The sequence below is a fragment of the Mustela lutreola genome, chromosome 14, assembly GCF_030435805.1.
Source record: "Mustela lutreola isolate mMusLut2 chromosome 14, mMusLut2.pri, whole genome shotgun sequence".
NCBI lineage: Eukaryota > Metazoa > Chordata > Mammalia > Carnivora > Mustelidae > Mustela > Mustela lutreola.
The window spans coordinates 38460566-38481676 of record NC_081303.1 but is presented as its reverse complement, the minus strand read 5'-3'; the positions used below and the strand labels follow the sequence as shown (position 1 = coordinate 38481676).

The 21111-nt window shown below is 54.9% G+C and overlaps 1 protein-coding gene across 12 annotated transcripts; it reads right to left on the bottom strand.

Annotated features, from left to right (window-relative positions):
• Positions 1–1309: 1309 nt before the first annotated feature.
• TLR5 (toll like receptor 5) lies at positions 1310–20588 on the bottom strand. Of its 12 annotated transcripts, none has more exons than XM_059146104.1 (8): positions 20129–20588; positions 19682–19788; positions 13254–13429; positions 12401–12581; positions 8214–8378; positions 7807–8000; positions 6664–6755; positions 1310–4702 (listed from the first exon to the last, which is right to left on the bottom strand). In XM_059146104.1, exon 8 carries the CDS (start codon positions 4696–4698, stop codon positions 2122–2124), a length of 2577 nt encoding a protein of 858 aa, XP_059002087.1. In that variant the 5' UTR covers positions 4699–4702; positions 6664–6755; positions 7807–8000; positions 8214–8378; positions 12401–12581; positions 13254–13429; positions 19682–19788; positions 20129–20588; the 3' UTR covers positions 1310–2121. The 12 variants fall into 12 exon arrangements, 10 of the variants coding, with proteins under 10 accessions (XP_059002087.1, XP_059002094.1, XP_059002091.1 ...); XM_059146111.1 differs by having other exon boundaries at positions 6664–6752; XM_059146108.1 differs by having other exon boundaries at positions 13254–13415.
• Positions 20589–21111: the final 523 nt, after the last annotated feature.

The window sequence follows — 21111 nt, the reverse complement described above, 5'->3', positions numbered from 1 at the left end:
GTAGGCTGAGAGGCAGCAGAGAGAGAGAGGAGGGAGCAGGCTCCCTGCTGAGCAGAGAGACCGATATGGGACTCAATCCCAGGACCCTAAGATCATGACCTGAGCTGAAGGCAGAGGCTTTAACCCACTGAGCCATCCAGGTGCCGCTCACTCTTCCTTCATCTTGCATCATCCCACCGCTCCAGCACCCCATCTCTCCATCACCCTGCCCCCCATCCCCCTCATCCCTCCATGCCCCAGCCCTCTACCCCTCATGCCCTCTTCCCCACTCCTCCATCCCCATCATCCCTTCATCCCCCCTATCCTCTCCCCCCGGCCCGCCACCACCCCACCCTCCATCACCGCATTCCTCCATCACCCCATTCTTCATCCCTCCACCCCTCCATCCCCCCATCTAATCTCTGCATCTCCTCATTCTAGTCCAACCCCTGGTTGCTCACAGAGGCTAAGACCGTCCCCCCCACCCAGGAGTCCCGCACCATGCTGCATGGTTTGAAATGAGCCTCGGGCTCCTGGCCTTTCTGCTCTCCACCCAGCACCATCACCTCCCCGGAGCTGGGCTTCCCAGCACACTTGATCCATTCACCACACCCTTATTAAGCATGTGCTATGGATCAGGCACCATATGGGGCTCAGGATACAGTGAGGAATAAGACAACGTCCCTGCCATCAGGGGCTCTGTCTAGGCCGGTGACAAAAATCTGTAGGGTTACAGGAAAGGGCAGTTGTGCTAGGAAATTCGCCAGGAAGACGAGGAGGAAGACGGAGAGAAGGAATTCCTTCCCAAAACCATTCATGGTCTCTGACAGCCAGTGAGGGTAGGACACAGAAGGAAGGTCTTCCCACGGAGCTTATAGCCCAGAGTGGTGAGCAGCCAGTCAGGCTCACAGCTCTCACAGGAAGTCACAAGTGCTTGTCTTAGGAGAACAGGTTAGGTGCTGAGAATTTAAGAGCATTCTGGGTTGGAGGCCTCCCAGGAGGCTGAGTGGGTGGGGTTTTGAAGAACACAAGGATGGATGGGCAGAGCTGGGAGAACTTTCCAGAAAGAAGAGGTGGAGGGTCGGGGTTTGGGGGAGGGGGGGATGTTCCAGAGGAGTTAGGGCCAGGGGACAGGAAAGACATTTTGGAACACTGGGCCCTGGCCTAAGGGCGCCCCTCAAATGTGGCAGCCGAGCTGGGGCTGCTGGGCTTAGGGGGCTGTGTGTGAAGTCACCAGCAATATTCTGGCATACCTTCCTTGGTTTAAATTTTCTTAATACTTTTGCAGAAAAACATTTCTGTATTAAAATAAACATACAAAAAGACAGAATGCAAAATATACAGAGACTTTTTTTAAGATTAAAAACAAAATACAACTTCAGAGAAGTTTTGACTGCCTCCAGAAGGCCCCTCTGTGTGTGCATGCCCTTGGGGCCAGCAAGGTAACCAAGGAGAAGATCTGAGAAGCCTGAGGTCCTTGGTAGATAGCACCTGACCTGCAGATAAAAAAGCAGGCCCAGAGGGGTTTGTCATGTGCTTGAGGTCACACAGCGCCCGAGCAGCAGAATCAGGCCTGGAAGGAGGCTCCCCGTGCAGCACCGTGCATGAGCGGGGTGTGGGAGAGAAGGAAGGGGAACACAGGCCACATGTGAAGAAGAGCTCATGAGGAACAGGGAGAGTGCTATGGTCTCGACAAGATCCAGGTCCTCTCCAGCCAGCTTCTGTGGGGCCAGTGCTTATCTCAGACAGAGCAGGACCGGCACCCAGCAGGGGCATCCTCCCTGCGGTGGAAGCAGGAGACACACCCTCTTTTCCATTCTTCCTCCTCAGTGTTGTTCTGCAGAGCACAGGGCACCCCTTGCCAACTGAGCGAGCACCAGAGAAAGGCTCTCAGCCACCTGGGATGCCTCTCCTCGTGCCCTTCCCATGACGAAGGTGTGTCCTGTTCAGTGAGTCTGGAGAGAACAAGATTCCTTTCCATTTCCGGGTCAGTGAGACCAGGCATCATGAGGCTATGAGAATTCAGAGCTATGTTGTTTTCCTAATAGAAAAAAAAAATCAAAAAACAAAAAACCTCCAAAACAGGACCCCAAAACAGTAAGAGTTATCCGTGGCGTGAGATTAGGGGGAAATGCTCCTTGGCTAGGAGACGGTCACCACAGCCTGCAGCTGGATGCTCCCATCCCTGATGGTGTCCTTCTCTCTCTTCAGAATGTGCTGGGAGAGTGTGTGAAGGAACCAGCCCACGTCCTGGAGGTCCTCGGGCCACCTCAGGTAGTGCCGTTTCCGCACAAACCCTGCAATGCCCCGGTGCTTCATCAGCTGGAACCGGGACAGGGACCCGACGATCACCAGGATGAGGGCACCGTCCGCATCAGACACACACCTGCTCTGGGCGTAGGCAAAGGCTTCCAGGCACCACCCGTCCCGGAGGAAGTGTCGGCTCACGAGGCAGACCACCTTCCTGCTGCCCCACACGGCATCCTGGATGTTGGCGATATGCTCCCGCCCCGGGACAAAGTCTCTTTCTTCAAAGCACAGGTTGAATCTGTTCTGGGCACTATACTGAGCATCCAGGTGTCTGAGCAGAGCCCACTGCACCCATGCAAAGTCTCTGCCACTGAAGCAGAGGTATGCATCGTATCTGTACGACTTGGACTCGTGGCACTCGGCCTGGACCGTGGGTAGCAGTCTGCAGGCCGCCCTGTAGCAAATGAAGCCAAGGCCCCGGAGCTTAGTAGACACGAAGACTGTCACGAGGAACAGAGTCAGGGTCACCGTGGAGGAGACGAAAAGAGACAACCGTAGAGCCTTCAAGACCTCCTCTTCATCACAGTCCTCCATGGAGACAGAGGAGAGGGGGGTCCCTGCGAGTGCGTTGGGGTACGTGCAGGAGATGTCTGCACCAGACCCAAACACGGTGACGTTGGTCTGGTTGAGCCAAACAACGAGAGAACGGAGGTCACACTCACAGATGAATTTGTTGTGTGTTATGTCCACGGCGGTGAGGGTCGCCAGCAGGTTGGGGTCCAGGGTCAGGAGCTGGTTTCTGGACACGTCCAGCACCTCCAGGTTGGCGGGCAGGTCACCAGGAGTAAGTGCCATCAGCCTGTTGGAGCTGAGGTCGAGACCCCTCAGCGCACTCAGATCGCCAAGGGCTCCCGGCGGGATGAAGGTCAGGTAGTTATTGTTCAGATACAGGACCCGGAGCCGTGAAAGTCCCTTGAACACATCCCAGCAGAAGCCGGTTTCCCAGGCAAGCTGCAACATGTTTCTTCCGAGGAAAAGCGTTTCCAGGCTGAGGCTCCCTGCCGGGCCGCGAGCACGGCTGCAAGAGGAAAAGCGGTTTTGATTCAGAATGAGGACCTGGAGGTTGGGGACCTGGAGGAGGAAGTAGAGATCATCCAGATCCTCTAGCCTGTTTTCTGACAAGTGGATGAAGCTGGCTTTAAGTTCCATGTCCGGCAAGGCCGCCAGCTTATTGCTACCCAAGAAGATGGTGTCTAGGCTTGGCAGGAAAGAGATTGTTTTAAGAGCATTGTCCCGCAGATCCAAGGTCTGTAACGTTTTCAGGAACCTGAAGGTCTGGCTCTGAATGATCCCAATATGATTGTTTTGGAGATCAATATAGGCTACCTGAAGGAGTCCGGAGAAATCAGAATCATAAAGCTCCCCCAGGAGGTTGTAGGACATGTTGAGAACCTGGAGGCTGTCGAGGCCATAAAACGCTTCTTCTGCAATCCTGTTGATCTTGTTGTGGGCCAGTTGCAGGAGCTTCAAGTCCTTGAGGGCCTCAAAGACTCGGAAGTTCAGGGAGAAGATGAAGCCATAGGACAGGTCCAGCCACAGCAGCGTGCTCCTGGCCAGGCCTGCAAACGTGTCCCGGTTGGGGTCCCTGATGTTCTGGAAGCCAAACCCGGGCCCCATAATATGGTGGGCCAGGACCAGGGAAGAGATCTGGCTCCCACTGACAGCCCTGCTGAAGTTGCCTGTGATGTCTGCAGTCCAGCCATTGCCAGAAACATCCAGGGTCTCCAAGACCATGTTCTTGAATGGGTTCATGCATGCGCCCCAGTCCATGGAGCCCCTGCTGTACAACTGATTGGCGGCGAGGTTTAACAGTGAGAGCGTTTTCCCTTGCAGCGGCTGAAGCTCGTGTTCACACACGACGGGTATCTGGTTGAGGGAAAAATCAATGGACTTCAGGGAATTTAATTCCCAGAATGAAGGGTGAAGGTTAAGGCTTTGAATCTGATTTTTGGACAGGTCCAGGCGAGACAAAGACTCCAAATTTCTGAAATAACCATCTTTTAATGTCTTATCAGACAGACCACAGTGGAAGAGTCTAAGTTCCTGCAGGCGGGGCAGCCCCTGGAAAGCATCGGGATGCAGGAAATCCACCTGACTCTTGCCCAGGTCCAACACCCTGAGGTTGGGCAGGTTTCTGAAGGCCTCTCTGCCGATGGTAAAGGGGGTAAACTGAGTCCCAAGCTCCAGCAGCTGCAGCTGCTCCAGGAAGGGGAAAGACGTGGTTGTCACAGTCCGGATATAGTTGAAGCTAAGCAGGAGGATCTGGGTGGTGCTGGGGACTGGCGGCACCTGGGTTAGGTTGCAGGATCGATACAAGGCCCTCTGGCCATCAGAGGTGCAGGAAGGAATTGTTAGCACAGGGCTGACCACAAGCACTACCTCCAAAAGAAGGTCCAGGTAGCCTCCCATGCTCCTGTGGGGAAGGAGGGAGGATGAAAACACAGTCTCCCCGAGACCCCGCAGGCGTGGCCATGGCTTACATGTCCATGTAGATGGTGCTATTCTCTCTGACTTGCACTGCGGTGCAGGGTGGTGAGCACTGTTCTAAGCCCCTCAGAAATACCTGACCTTTACAACAAGTCCCCATTCACTCGTTCATGCAATCACTCATTCAAGGTCTGCCGAGGAAGCTGAAGAAAACAGCAGGCAGAGACACATTTGTGTTCCCCTCCCCCCTCCCCTGCCAGGAACCACTCTTCCCCTGCCAACGGCTCCGTGGCAGCTCCCCACCTACCCTGCCTAGGGCATGGGCCGTCCACACCGCTGCCCTCGCTATACACACATGGCCTGTCGGATCACACAAACGCTGGTCCTCCTCACCCTCCACAAGCATCAGACACGGCAGGTCAACATGGCCTGCCTGATGGGGTGGGCAGGTCTCAGGTCAGGGCATCCCTACTTGCATCTGGCTTGTGTCCCCAGCCCTACACCAGGTGGAGAGAGGCCCCACCTCCTGTGCCCGGGGCGCATTCGGCCGGCTCTCTGTGGAACCTCCAAAAGGAAGGAAGTACTCTGTGACTCTCAGGAGGGAAAATGGGGCGAAGGTAGGAGGGAAACAGGAAGCAGGTGCGGGTCTGCACAGAGCGTTACCCCGCTGCCTCAGCAGCAGCGTCCTGTGGAGCTGGACCTTGACTCTGTGGAGGTTTTGCTCCGCCTTGGGGTTGATCTGTGGTGGGGTTTCCATGGAAACCCTGAGGCTGAGACACCTAGATTACAGCAAATCAGAAGTGGGCGTTGGGCGCCTGGGTGGCTCAGTGGTTTAAGCCTCTGCCTTTGGCTCGGGTCGTGATCTCAGAGTCCTGGAATAGAGCCCCACATCAGGCTCTCTGCTCAGCGGGAAGCCTGCTTCCCCCTCTCTCTCTGCCTGCCTCTCTGCCTACTTGTGATCTCTCTCTGTCTATCAAATAAATAAATAAATATCTAAAAAAAAAAAAAAAAAAAGAAGTGGGCGTGGAGCCGGAGTTGACTCCAAGCCTCCAAACCGCACATTTACTAATGAAGGGGAAGAACTCCGCGGAGCGAGATTGTCGACCAGGGCCCCTCATTTCTTTGCCATTCCCACCTGAGGCCGAGGCAGGGGACCAGGGCCGCAGCAGCAGAGGCCCCTCACCTCCCATGGGCCACTCGCCCTCCCTGGGGCCTGGAGACACCCCCACCCCCACCGCCCGGCCCCATCCCCGCTCACTTCTGGCCCCTCCTTGTCTTCCCCAGGCGGCTCCCCTCCTCCCACTTCTGCAGTCTGGCTCCGCCTGTCTTCCCGAGCATCATCTGCATGTCTGCCATGTGCTGGGCGCTGTTTGGGACACAGAAGGGAGTGAACAAACAGACCACACTCTTCCCCGCAGGCTTGTTATAGTGCAGGGAAGTGGGAAAAGGGCGCCACCCAACTGAAGAAGGAACATCAACCATCTACCGGGAGCACAGAGACCAGGACTGCCAGGGCAAGGGGCCGCCAGCTGTTTGTGGAGTGGCCAGGAGAGCACCTCTCCCCCTCCCCCCCGCCCCTCCTCCCCACCCCGCCCCCCTTCCTCCCCACCCCTCCATCCCCAGCCCCCTCCCCCCGCCCCCCACCCCCCCCACCCCCGCCGATGATGTTTTGAGCAGAGACAGGAGGAAAGAACAGGAAAAGGAGAGGCCCAGCGTCTGGTGGGAGTTCGTCACACGGGGCTCCATCTGCATCCTCCAAATCTGTCCAACCTCAGTACCTTGGCACGTGCTGCTTCCTGTATGCCGCTCCCATGGGTAGATCTCACATCCACACTTCCTCAAGAGTCTTTTCCCACACTCACTAGTTGCAACAACTCCCCACCCCTGACTCTTTGGAAACTACCCTGTGTGTTTCTGTGAAAGCCACGATCCCAAGCCCTCAATCACCTTGTGCAGCCACGGGTTTCCTTGTCTGCTGACTGTCTCTCTGACAGCGATGTTGCTGTCAGTGCACCAAGCGTTGGGAAGGATGTGTGCTGCTAAAAAGGAGAAACAAAGGGGAATGAGTCACCCCACTGGCAATCTGCGGAAGGAACTGCCTCTGCTAAGAAGAAAACTGCATTTTATCCACGAATTGTCCTAGAAATTCAGGAGCTCCCGATGGGGAAGCCGCCTCGGCCAGAGCATCCCGTGAGCATGTGGGAGGCTACAGGGGTTTCTGATCATGGAGAGGAGATGACAGAAGCCTCCCAGGGAGCAAGGAGGCTGGTTGGGCACCCGCAGCAGGGGGCTGTCCCACCAGGCCACCGCAGGGGTGAAACCCATGCTCAAAATCACCTCAGAGCCTGACTCTCTTCTTGGGGCCAACGGCATGTTGCTCGCACTGTTTTCCTAAATACTGACTTTTCCAGGTACATGACCACCTTGTGAATCTAGGGAAGCTTGTACCTTTACCATTTGGAGCTTTAGGGGGACTTATTCACCCTTCCAGGAAAATCCCTTCATGGTGCGCAGGCCCCGGGGTGGGGGGACGCCTGGAACTGTGTGGGTACACATGCATGTGTGTGTGTATACGCATGTGTGCTTTGTGCACACACACGTGTGCACAAGTGTGTGCACTCACCTCTGCGTGTGTGCACGTGTTCACAAGGGTGCCGCACATCTGTCTGTAGGCACGTGTGTGCACACATGAGTGTGTGCGCGTGTGTGTGAGCCAGTTTACTCAGCCCTCATTTCTAAATGTCAAATGTAATTTTTAAAAAAGTTTAAGGAATGTCCATTGAGTATTTTCTTATGACTCTTAAATCCAGTACATGAAGGGGAGAGTCCAAATCATTCATTTTGCCTCCTCGCGTGCAGCTTCTATTAATTTGTCATAAATGACTTTCCCTTTAATTTCTTTTGGATATTCCTGTTAGGGCACCTTATGTTGATCTCATTAAAATTATGCATATGGGTGAATTAGATTAGAGCTGTGATTCCATTTCAAAATGGAAAAGTTTGGGGATTTAAACATTTGTAGTAGAAAGCTGCTGCATTCATCACTGCGGCCCAGAGGCAAAGCTTCCAGTCCCTCCTGTCCCCGCTCACCAGAGGCACAGGATGATTAAAGCCGGAAGTTCTTCCCTTGCCTCTCCACCCACGTAGCTTGCGGTTCTCTCGCAGGGATGATCTCACGGAGTCCTGATAGCAGAACTGCCTCTTCCTTCCTCAGTGAATTTCTTCTGGGTTCAGGTGGGCCTTGGAGCCAGTGTACTTGAGTTTACAGTAGACACACCTGCATTCTGGGAAGTGGGACTCAAGTTCAGGGTGATCTCGGAGGATAAAGTGGAGACCCACCAGAAAGCAAGTAGGAACGGGTGAGGCCAGATGTGGGGTTACGGCCCCACAGCAGCCCCAGAAGAGCGCCAGCCCTGCGCAGCCACCAGCTCTGGGACAACACCATCCCTGCCTTCCCGATTCCTGAGCAAACCAGCCAGGGAAGGGCAGCCTGGCACCTTCACGGAGAAGAGATGAGAGACTGCGGGTCTCTGGTGGTGACCCGCATCGGGATGGCGCCTCCTGGCACATGCTCCGGGCTGCGATTCCAGAATCTGGTGCAGCTGTGGTGGTCCACACTGGGCCACGCAGTGGGAGACGTGGTTCTCAGGAGGCAGATTCTCCTAGAAACACACAGATTCTCAAATGTGCTTAGAAAGAGGCAGGAAAAATACAGAGGATGTGGGAGACACGAGGTTAGGGAAGACCACACTCTGTTTCCTGCAACCTTCTTCCTGTCTCACAGTGGGAACACGGCCCTAAAGCAACAGGCAGGGACACACGTACACCAGCCTCCCTGCCCAGCCGCAGACCACACTCTACAGCAGTTCTTAATACTTTGACGTCATGGACCCTTTTGAGATTCCCATAGCTCTGATTCCTTGATCTCCAAAAATGCATATACACATAACAAACCAAACTGCCCCTAGCTTCGGGGCTTCACAGACCTCCTGACATTGGCTCCTTCCAGCTTATCACTCACGTGGAACAACCAGCACATTTCACCTTCCAGAACAGGGCTCAGAAAACGTTCTGCAGAGACGCCTGGGTGGCTCAGTCCATTAAGCGTGTGCCTTTGGCTCAGGTCATGATCCCAGGGTTCTGGAATCGAGCCCCACATTGGGCTTCCTGCTCGGTGGGGAGCCTGCTTCTCCCTTTGCCTTTGACCCTCCCCCTGCTCATGCTTTCACTCCCTCTCTGTCTTTCTCTCTCAAATGCGTAAGTTAAAAAAAAAAGAAAACAACAACAACAACAACAACAAAACCCTTTAAAAAAATCCTTTAAAAACGTTTTTTAGGGGCACCTGGGTGGCTCAGTGGGTTAAGCCACTGCCTTCGGCTCAGGTCATGATCTCAGAGTCCTGGGATCGAGTCCCGCATCGGGCTCTCTGCTCAGCAGAGAGCCTGCTTCCCTCTCTCTCTCTCTGCCTGCCTCTCCATCTACTTGTGATTTCTCTCTGTCAAATAAATAAATAAAATCTTAAAAATAAATAAATAAATAAATAAATAAATAAATAAAAAACGTTTTTTAAAAAAGTTTTACAAAGGGCCAGATGGTAAATATTTCAGGCTTTGCAGTCCGAATACCACAGTTTGCCAACCTTTGTCCTTGAACAGAATAGAAACTTTGATTTCACAAATAAGGATTTTAGTGAATATAAGACAAATGTGTCCTGGTACCAAACCAGCAGTATTTGCAGGAAGAGCTCACTTGACCCCCACACTGCTGACTGTCTCACAGCTGCTATTTTGTTCAAACATCAGAATGAATTTGTAACCAGACAGAAAACCCCCTGCAGAGACATGCAAGCAAGAACACTGGCTCAGAATAACAGAGTCAAATTTCCTAGTTTCGATTTTGCCTTGTTCCAGGCAACTGCTTGCCTGGAGTCATCCCCCAAATGCGTGTTTCAGAGCTTGGCCCTGAACTTGCCGCGGTAACGAGTGCTATACGGGAGCCCCACACAACACACTCCAAGATGCTGAGCTGTCAGGTCTATGGTACAGTGAGATGGGTAAGGCCAGATTTTAAAGAAAATTATTTAGGTGTATGTTGTACCACAAAGGGACTATGCAGACTGATTATCGTATGAAATGCAGGAAGGTGTGAAACACTATTTCTACCTCTGAAGGGGGCTTTGGGGGTCAAGCTCCAGGACAGGTAAGCTGACAGGTGTGGGGAGGTGTGACTGCCCAAGTGGAGGGTCCTGGAATGGGAGCCAGAAGCCAACGTGGGTTGAAGTAAATTCGAACAGGTCCTGTTGCAGGGCATGTCGAATCTAACAATGAGAAGCAAGCTGCGAAGTTGCTCCAGACCCCGTCAGACGTCCACGAGAAGGTGGCAGGCAGCACGCGACAGCAGGTGTGGACAATCCGAGACAGAAGACCAAGGGCCTCTACGTGGGGCAAAGCAGGGGGCGCAGGAAGGGTGTGCGCACGTGGAGCAAAGTTCACAGGACCCACTCACTTCTCCCCAGGCTCTGTTGCAGAGAGCGGACACCTAGAGCTGCTGGGAGCGGCAGGTGCAGGACACGGACATGCGCTCCTGAATCATTACAGAGCACAAGATGGACAAGCCTTACGGTGTTAATGGTGTGTGCATCCAGCGACACACGCGTTCCTCCCCCCAGAATCCCATGCTACACAAATTCATGCAACAGAAACAGGGATTCTGGGGAGAGGGGCTAGCATCTAAATCTTCCCCAGTGGTACCGAAAAACCACCTGATAGAGAGAAGGTAGCACAGTCACAGAGGTGTTATATAGCTGTGAAAGACACAGGACAGTAGGCCACCTCCACCTTCAGGGCCGCAGAGCCTGTGTCCCAGGCTTGCACTGAGCTGAGGGAGACAGGGGGCACAGGGGATCCCTGGAAGCAGGTGGACCACTGTGACAGCAGATGTGCGTGGGGAACCAAGGTCCGTGACAGGTTGCCAAGTGTGTCGCGTTTATTCAAATGTGGGGTGGCTCAGCTGGGCCCGGTTTTCTTCATTTAAACCTAAGAAACTACTCACAAGCTCACATGAAATCCGCACCTCCTAGCACGTGAATCAAACGAGATGGTTATTCATACCACGCACTACATCAGCAGGGACTGTGCTCCAGTTCAAGGCTAAGGGTTCCAGTTCAGGAAAGGTAGAAGCTGCCGTGTATCTGGGAGCCTGGTGAGCCTGCAGGATGGGCTCAGGGACCTGCTGGGTCTGGCGTGGACTCAAGATCTCAGAGGCTCAGGGACCTGGGTGCATCTGTTCCCCAGCCCTGGTGTGCTTCCACTTCAACAAAGGACAGACAAGCAAGGAAAGTCTCTCCCGGGATGGCAGGTCCAAGTCCCTGGGGAGCCCAGAGGAGGAAGTGCAGGGACAGAACACAGCCTTACAACAGGCCTCTGGACTCTCAACAAGGGTGAATTTTCTGCACACGCAAACCGGAGACTCCCTGGTGTAGATGGAGGGTTCTTGAACTCAGCTGTCCTTCGAAATCACCAGAGACGTGAAAACAGTACAGGTACATGGGTCCGCACCAAGAGATGGTTTAGTTGGTCTGGGGACAGTGGGGACGTCCACTGACAGATGAGTAGGTTGACAAGACGTGGCGTCCACACAATGTCCGAGTCAGTCTTGATGCAGAGGAGATGCCAATGCTCGGTGTGACCTGGCGATCCTCAAGGACATCATGCCCGGTCACAGAGGCCAGAGACAGCGTGAGTCCATGTACGTGCGCTAGCTGGGGTCTGGACTCTGAGGGCCATGGGAGTGGCACGGTCAGTATGGCCCATCACCCCTGCCAAGCACTGTTAATTATGATAATGAGAGTGGGGGGAAGAGAGCCAGCAGCCCTCCCATTTCAGTCAAATCCACTTAGCTTTGATCCCAGCCATTAAGGGAGCAAGTGCCCTTTCCTGAGCTAATGGCTGGGACAGCAGACAGGCTGGCTAAGCTCAGATGAGTTCTGGGCACGTCTTCAAACTTAGCCCCAGCCAGGGGGGGCCCCTCAATCCTTCACAGACCCTCTTGGTCCTGGGCCCTGTAAGCACCCAGAGTCTGAGCTGGGCTGGTGGTGGCCCACAGTGGGCAGGCACAGAGGTCTCACTGAGAAAAACACTAAGTTCATTTCCAAATGGGGATGGTGAGAGTTTCTCCAGAGTTCACATAGCAGGGAAAATCCCGAACTGTATCTGAAGGCAGGTGTGGAGGGCTGGGTCCACCTTGCACAAAGGCTCGAGGCCAGGACACCAAGTGGAGTCAAAGGACACGCGTGTTTACCAGCAGAACACGGCATCCCGCAGACACAAACCTCCCAGGGGGCACCTGGGAGGCCACGCTGTCCTGAGGGCCATGTTTTTCTAAAAGCCATCTTTCTGTAAATCAGAATTCTGCTGCTGAGGACAGGTGTCCTCTCTTTTGTTCTCTGCCATGATGCCAGCAGCCAGGACGTACCATGTGGCAGGTGTCCCCTGAGTGACTGAATTCGCCTCATCCCGCCTCTGGGCCATCCCTCCTGCTCTGAGGCCACCACTCCCCTCTCCCCCACCCACGCAGGCACTGTTGCCAGCATGCTGGGGACTGGTGTGCATCCTCTGAGTCCCTGAAAGGATTGGTCTGGGCGGGAGCCGATCTGGTCATGTCCCTCTTGGCAGGGAGCACTTACCTGTGAGCGCTACACCATCAGCATCCGAGAGTGAGTCTGTCCCTTGTTCTTCCCACTCATCTGGACACAGCTGGAAATATCCCTCTGGGCACCTGTAGCACTCCCTCCAAATTCCAAGCCCATTTGACCCTTGCCAATCTTTGTTGTGTATTTCCATCTTCAGCCTACATATTCTTCAACCCTAGAGCAATAGGCAAGGTCAGACTGGGAGAAGCCTCCAGTGTGACCTCGGTGCAGCTGGTGGCCAGTCCTGCGAGATTCACCCCAGGACACTGCCAGCATCGACTCCCCTCCCCTCTGGACATGGCTCTGCCCCCACCCCCACCTGGGCAGGGCGGAGAACTCCCAGCTGGTCCCCCAGTGACACACGCCCCTCTCACTCAGCTCTGGTCAGCAGCCTCACTGGCTCCTTGTGCCCCTGGAGGTCACACTCTTGGGGGCCAAAGGCTTCAGGGCCAGGTGCCACGGACTGTGGATGAACTCAGCCAGCCTGCCCACCTGGTAGCAATCTGGTCCTCTGCCCCAGACCTAGGCTGCAGTCCTGGGACCTATCCTCCTGGACTCCAGGCTTGGAGGGCTTCTGTCCATCCCATGGGCTCATCCAGGGTCAGCTCCCCTACCAAACAATCTTCACGCCCCTCTGGGCCCATTTTATCTCCCTGCCCTGATGTGCCAGTCACACCCGTATGACAACATATTCATTATGTCATGCCTGACCCCCAAGAGTGCACAATCCTTGAGGGCAGGGACCCCATTTTTATTCATGCTATATACCTGAAGTAGTATAGCTTAAACACCCCAGTAATATTCCCTGCTGATTCTCTGAAGATTTATTTCCATCAGGAACACTCACCTCCAAGGCCTAACACAGGGAGCTCCAGACATGGCCTCCTCATTCTAGGGGCCCAGGCCCCCGACTGTTCCACTGCTTCCATTCCTGAGACCACAGGAGCTTCATCAGTGATGGGGGTGGTCAGCTAATTTGGTAAAATCAAGAGACAGGGCTTTGCTTTTCCTAAAGGAGAGAAGCTAATTAAGGAGGAGAAACTGAAAACGTTATTCATGTGTTTTTCTTTTCTTTTTTGCTTTTTAAAGATTATATTTATTTATTTAGAGAGAGAGAGAGCACGCATGAGCAGTGGGGAGCGGCAGAGGGAGGAGAGAGAATCTCAAGCAGACTCCGCACTGAGCACAGAGCGGGACACGGGGCTCAATTTCATGACCTGAGCAGAAACCAAGTCAGATGCTCAAGGAACGGAGCCTCCCAGGGGCCACTGTGTACTGTTTTGCTATGCCATACAGCGATTGTCTTTGTGGAGGAATTCGCAATTACAGCTGGGTCTCTTATGGAGCAGAATTTTAATTGGAAAAAACCAAGACCGTTTTGTGAGTCAAGGCACGTGGAACTTGAGAGCTGAAGGTTCCTGGAAACCTCGGGCCCAGCCCCTGTTCAGAAGGTGGCTGCCGGAGCCAGGCAGGCAGGCAACTTGCTTCCCTGGGACCCCAGAGAGGGAAACTCTACCCTTTCACAATCAAAAGCATTCCTCACGGAATCAGAGCGGTGCTGAGGAAGGGTCTTGTGGGACCTTCCATGAAATCCCTGCCGGCATTTGGCGACTGAGGCTCAACCAAGCCAGGGACACAGGGTAAGCTCACTGCACCGAGGTGAGCACGGGACTTGCGGGTTTCTGCGGCAAACGCGAAGGTTGCCATCAGAGTGGGACACTTCTAAGCAGGCCGGCTAGGTAAGTTAGGGTCGAGTGAGGCAACACTGAGGAAGACACCACCAGGGCTCAGATGGAGAAGGAGGGGTCCTGCCGGTGGGAGATGTCTCGCGCTTGGCCTCGCTGCAGACATGATCTCACCCATGCTCAGAGTGGCCCGGCGCTTGCTCCAGCTCACGCAGCTGTTACACTGGGGACTGGGGCTTACATCCAGCGGCAAACTTAGTCATCATTTTGATCTTCCAAAATACCCAAAGTGGAATACACCGGGAAGCAGGTAGAGAGCCTGAGTGGGTGCTCTGCACAGAAATCACATGGAGACCTTGCTGGTTAAGCTGGTTAAGTCAGCAGGCTGGGCTGGGAGCTGAGAGTCCGCCCTTGGAGCAAGCCTCCAGGAGATCCTAACCGGGCGGGTTCCCCGACCCACCACCGGCAGCCTGAGTGGCAAGTGGCTTCTCCTCCGTCACTGCTCACTGCTGACGAGATGCTGCGGGATCACTTCTGAGTTCGCCCCCAACTCTTCACAGCCCTGAAGGTGTAGCATCAAATGGTTGCAAAGGGGGATCAGTTGAAGCCTCTGGGAGGGGGTGGGACAGGCCTCACGGGTTCAGGCGCAGCGGAGCACACAGGTGCGCGGGACGCTCCCCCCCCTCCCGCCTACCGGCAGGGGGAGGCAGAAACGAGCTCCGCGGGCCCACAGGAGGCGCACGGGGAGCGGGGCTCGCTCCCACCCGGACGTCTTCTTCCCCAGCCCGGTCTCAGAAGGGACTGTCCACCCCGCCCACGCGCGCTCGGAGCTCTACATCTGATGGGCTGGGAGAATCGGAACGAGGACCAAGTTTGCAGCTGGATTCAAGTGCTGGCTACCAGTTTAATGGACGTGTGACCTGGAGCCAGCGCCTCGCCTCTCTGAGCACCAGTGCAATCATCCTTGCACTGGCGACAGAAAGTGTACTTCCCCAGGGACACCCCCGTGCCCAACCCAGAGCAACCGGTTACTGACACGAAACCCGCTAACGCTTCTTGCCTAAGTACACAGAAGACATCATTTATCCGAGGGCACCTCGCTGGAAACGCGCTCCTTCCCTTTAGGAACCACCGAAGGAGAGCAATGAGAAGGAAACGGAGCTTCTCCCAATACTGGGGCGATCTGCTGCTTCCCTTTTCCGCCCTCACAGGAAGTTATGTAAAATCTTGCCTGATGGCCTTTAATGTCTTCAGGAAGTTATGTAAAATCTTGCCTGATGGCCTTTAATGTCTTCAGTGGTGGTCCCCTCCACACCACTGAGGCATGCAGAGGCACCCATATTCTGGAGACAGTATGTTGCAAACCCAACAAAATGGCTTCTCTTCGGTCTGTTCATTACACATTCCTTAGTACAGGTTTAAAACATCTGACTGAAGAAAGTAATTCCATTTGGGTGATTTTTAAAGACCAACAACTAGCAGGACTCCCTTTAAACTCCTTGAGAATAGAGAGCTCACCAAGGAACTGAATATCCCTCTCCTTCTGCAGAAAATTCACATCTGAGGCTCTCACAGTGCCCCCAAATGCAACTTGGTAAAGTCAGCGTGCAGGTGGCCAAGCAAAGTGCCTGGAGGGGCAGCTGCAAGGTCTGGAGCCAAAGCCCCCAGCAGAAAGCTGAGAAGTGCCCCATTGCATCCCCTGAATGACAGATCTCTGCAAAGGCAGAAATTATCGTCATTGTGATGTAAATTGAGGCAGCTGTCAGGAGGCACAGGGAAGGAAAACCTATTAAACTTTGATCTGTTAGAGTTAGACTAGGAGAATGGAAATCGAGAAGAGAGATTACACTGCGCTTGAGAAGGGAGGGTGAGGGGGGAGCCAGGCCAGGAGGAAGGGTCCTGGGTCTCCCCAGCCAGGGGCAGGGAGGAATGTGGGAGGGAAGATTTCACTGGTGGCTCTGATTGGACTGGGAACAGGGCCGGCTGGGGAACACACCCCTGCTCTCAACCCTAGGGAGGTTCATGAGGTGGGATCCACCCTGGGCTGACTGCCCCGAGGCTGGGCTCCATTCTGGGTGGGGTGGACTTGGCCAGAGACTTGGCTCCAATTAGCTGTGGGTGGTAACTTCCAAGATGCAGGGCCCCAGGGCCAAAGCCCTGGGCAGGGGGAGGAGAAAGTCAGGTTCTTGTCCTCCTATGGCCACCATCTGGGCATCCTTGACAAGTTTAATTTCCCTTGTCCCCTTTCTGTATGCTTATCATGATGAGGGTGACCTGGAAGCCAGGTGTGTGGCTGGAGAAGCTTGCAGGGTCTTCCCACTTTTGTTTCCCAAACAGGGGTCAGATCTCTTATCATTAAGACAAACAGCATCTTCTCCTGATTGGATCACTGCTCCCTTCAGGGCCAGTCCCTCAGACTGGGAGCCTTAGAAGGGCCCCTTGTCTCTACTGCCTATTAGCTGGCCTCTGCTGGCCCCCCACCTTCCCTACGGGTGCCCCCTCCTGGAGACCACCACCTCCTCCTCAATTCTTGTCTGAATCTCCCCAGTGTCTTCTGTAGCATGGACTCTTGGGCCCCTGTTTCTTTTATCTTTTCTTTTCTTTTCTTTTTTTAAGATTTTATTTATGTATTTGTCAGAAATCACAAGTAAGCAGAGAGGCAGGCAGAGAGAGGGTGGAGACAGACTCCCTGCCGAGCAGAGAGCCCGATGCGGGGCTCGATCCCAGGACCCTGGGATCATGACCCGAGCCGCCTCCTTTATCATCCTTGACTTTGCTCCCGTCTTTCTGTCATTCCATTTTCCACCTCTCCCTTCTCCTCCCCCCACCCCCTGGCTCATGGATCCCCTTTGCTCCCACAGGTTGGACTATCCCCAGCACTCATGCTCCCAAGTAACTGGCTCTGGCCTCACCTGGACTCAGAGTGAGAAGCATGTCAGTGGACCCGTCTCTCGTGACACCACCATGCTCTGCCACGGGAGCCGTCAGCCAGGGAGAGCAGGGAGCCGTCTCCACAGAGGCTGCCAAGCAGCATGGTCAAGGGTGGGAGGGAGCCCAGGCCCCCATAGGCAGAGTGGCTGGGAAGGTGCAGCTGTGAGCTTGTGGGACCGGTGGGGCTGGGGCTAGACAGGCTATTCTGCTGCCAAGAAGGACCTGCATTCTGTCCTGGGGGCTGTGGGGGCTTCTGGGGTTTGTACTCCTGCTGCTGCACTGAACACAAACTCCTCAAGCCCCCTGGGATCTGGCTCTACTAAATGTACTCAGTCTCACAGTTCCAGGAAAAATGCTCAGCCCACACTTTCTGCACCGAGTGGGCAACGCACTTCCCTGTGTCCTGTGTGTGGCTGGGCTGCAACCAAGGATTATTTACCAAATGCTTGCTCTGTGCCAGCACCAGCAGTGGCTCAGAGGGTCCCTAGATGAGGGAGATGTGGCCCTGCTGCAGGAAGTGGGGCAAAGACCCCTCCCGTCTGAAGGGCAATGGGGGGTTGGGGCAAGAGCACCTACAGAGGTCCATGCAGAGAGCAATGGAAGCCAGAGAAGGGGCTCTCCAGCTCTGCCTGTCTTCATTGGAGAAGGTACTCTCTGACATGCAGAGGATTACCCAACAGGACACCCTGGGCAGGAGAGCAAATGCTGTAAGGGCCTATTCAGCCAGAGCAGCCCCACCCCGGTTGAACTGACATTTTGTTGTAAAACTTAAATTGACTCGCGCCCCGCCACCTGTCCAGGGGAACTTACTTATGAACAAGTCCCAGAAACTAGTCCCAGGTAACAAAGCCCAAATACAAGGGTGGGTCAGGCCAGGTGGAGGTATTCAATCAGTGGGGGCGCATACTGTCTCCTAGCTACCAGGGGTATGGGCCCCGCCCTTGGAGCACCTTTTGTATGCCAATTCTTTTTTTTTTTTTTTTTAAAGATTTTATTTATTTATTTGACAGAGAGAAATCACAAGTAGATGGAGAGGCAGGCAGAGAGAGAGAGAGGAGGAAGCAGGCTCCCCGCCAAGCAGAGAGCCTGATGCGGGACTCGATCCCAGGACCCTGAGATCATGACCGGAGCCGAAGGCAGCGGCTTAACCCACTGAGCCACCCAGGCGCCCCTTGTATGCCAATTCTGACCAAGGTGATAAGCTGGTTCAAATGTCTACTAGGGTAAATTGTAATTCAATTGGTCACCTAGCATGACTGTGCAGTTTTCTCTGTGTGTTACAATTTCATTGGCCACCTGTGTGTGGCCAGCCCAACCACATGGTCTTTGCTGTATATAAGTTAGTTGGTGAAACAGAGAGGGGTGGTCCTCTCTGTAAGGGGCGGCCCTGACCGGTCTGTTTGATGGTTGGTTTGATTCTTGATGCTTGGCGTGAAATAAAGCTTTGCTTGACCTTTGCTTTGTATCAGTCTCGCTCCTTTCATCACGGACCCATTATTGGGGGACCCAACAATGTAAGGAAAGTGAGGCATACAAAAAAGGCCTTCTGGAAGGTCAGCATGTCAGGAGACACAAAGAGAGTGGCCAGAGCTGAAAAGGGAGGCAGGGGATCTGGACTGCACATGGCTGACAGTGAGGGCCTTTGTAAGTATCCATAGCCTTCAAATATTATCATTGGGCCTTCTTCCCCTGTCTGGCGCAGTCCCTGACTGCCATTTCTAAATCCCGAGGAAGACAAGTAGCTCCCCAAAGCCCTGCTGTCTTGAGCAGCCCACACTGGCTGTCTTTCAATCAGCAAATGACAGCACACAATTTTGCATTCAGCGGCTCTCACAAGGGATGACCCTGAACCTGGAGCCTCTGGAGGGCAGGAACAGTGCCACAGCCTGGAGTGAGCCCTGCAGAGCAGAGCACACGGGGTGAGGGCTGCAAAGCCAGCGCTGGCAGTCACCCTAGCATGCACCCAGAATGAAGTCTGGACCTGCCGGCTGCATTCCTTTCCACGAAATGAAGCACGAAATGAGCACATCCGGACCCAGGAACTGCACGTTCCAGAGCTTTCTTCTGAGTCTATAAGCATGCAGAAATGAACAAGCAGGCCTATTCTGATTTCAACACTCAGCAAAGCTGAACTTCCTCATGCACACAAATGAACAAAGAAGGCTCTGTGATGCTAGACACAACCACCTAAGAAGTCTTTCTTCCAAAAATACAAAGCCAAAAACCTGGCAGGGCCAGCTTTGCATTCAGATCATAGCAACTCAATACTCCCTGCTTTGCTTAGAGCTGACACACTCAGGACAATCCCGTGACAACTCAGGGTGGGGGTACCGTGGAGACTGAGAGGCACGGGTGACTGCTTAAGTGTGCTTAGTAATTAGCTCTGGCCTGGGCCCTTCCTCTGGAACCCCATGGAACCTGCCTGCAACCCCACAGTTAAGGGATTAGTTCATAGTACCACAGAACTTCCCCCACGGCCCTTCCCCACCGTGTCCCCTGTAACTGGCTGTGCCTGCCTCACTGGTAAGTTGCTGGCCACTGTGTTCGAATTCATGAGAACAAGGATGAAGCAAGTCAGGGGTCCATGGGTCCTGGACAGATTTGTCAACGTTCAGCCAGGCTGAGTAAACACAGAGAAAAGTGATTCGGCCACACTCACCTGGTGGGGCACTGGCTGCTCCCCAGGGTGGCGACCGCCAGCATCAGCATCCCCAGGGCTCCTTTCCAGGCACTGAGCAAGAGGACAGCATCCTATTTGTGCCTGACCTTCAAACTGGACATCATACTGATTGGGTCATTCATTGCTCGGGGACACTCCCTAAGAATGCTGAGGTTACTTAAGCTGCTTGTCTGTGGGTCACTGTGCAGGACAGGTGTGTTCAAACACTAAGTGACTACACACACAACCCACGGGGACGAGAAGGCCCCTGCTGCCGATTCCCACCCTACATGGTCTCTGCAGATAGGCTTCCTGGAGCAGCACACCCCTCACTCCTAAGAAAATCAACCAAATCCACCCTCACGCCTGGGAGGATGTCATTCCAGCCGTGCTTTCCCCTGTCTTCATCGGCAGGTTGTTGATAACATAAAGGCCAACAATATTTACCGTGGAGCCTGCTTTCCCGGTGCTCTCGGTGGGCGGGGCTCAGGCCCTTAGGCAGCTGGGCAGAGTTCTGGGATTTCCACGGCACCCGCGGGCCTGGCTGGCTCCCTTTTCTAAGACAGTGAAGCCATCTGCCCCGTTCCAGGTGGGGACGAAAGCGAACGTGACAAAGTCTGACAGCTTTCCAAAGGTGGGGTGCGAGTGACCTGGACAGAGCCAGGGCTTCGCGGTGGGCCACCCACCGGCCACCAGCCCGGCACTAGCCGGCCACCGAGGGTCCCGGGAGGAGAGCAGGAAGCGGCCTGGGACGCCCCCGGTTGGCGACCGACCCCGCCGGCAGCCCGGTCGCAGTCCCGTCCCCTGGCCGGTCCTCGTCCGCGGCCCGGCGCCCACCTCCTGGGAAGGCTCGCTAGCGCCTCCGAGCGCTCCTCCCAGCCCCTCCTCCTGGAAGGTCCGGGGCAGGGCGCCCCCGAGCCCCACCCACCGTCCCGCCCCCATTCCCGCCCCCATTCCCGCCCCCGGACGGATCCGGGCCCTCCCACCTGCCGGGACTCCGCTCCTATCCCCGCCCTCAGACAGATCCGGCCCTGCCCACCGGAGCAGCTCTGGCTCTGCCCACCTGCCTGCTTTATTCCTGCCTGCTTGCTCGGCCCCGCCCACCACCCTGCCACATCCCCACCCCTCCCATCGTCCAGGCCCCACCCACTTGCCCGTTCGGGCAAGCCCCGCACCCGTCAGGCCCGGAACTGCGGTCCAGGCCACCATTTTCAGTTCATTGACCCGTGGAGGGACCTCCTGCTCCAACCCCAGGGCCCATCGGAGGCGCCCCGGATGCTCTGGGGCTGCGGGAACGAGGAAGAATGTAGGGGACCCGTGGACTTGGGGGCCTGGAGGCTGGGGCAAGTGGGTGCTGGGTGCTTGAGGCGCCCTGGAGCCAAGGGAACGGGGCTGCCCCTGGACTGTCATTGGGGTCATCCAGGCCAGCA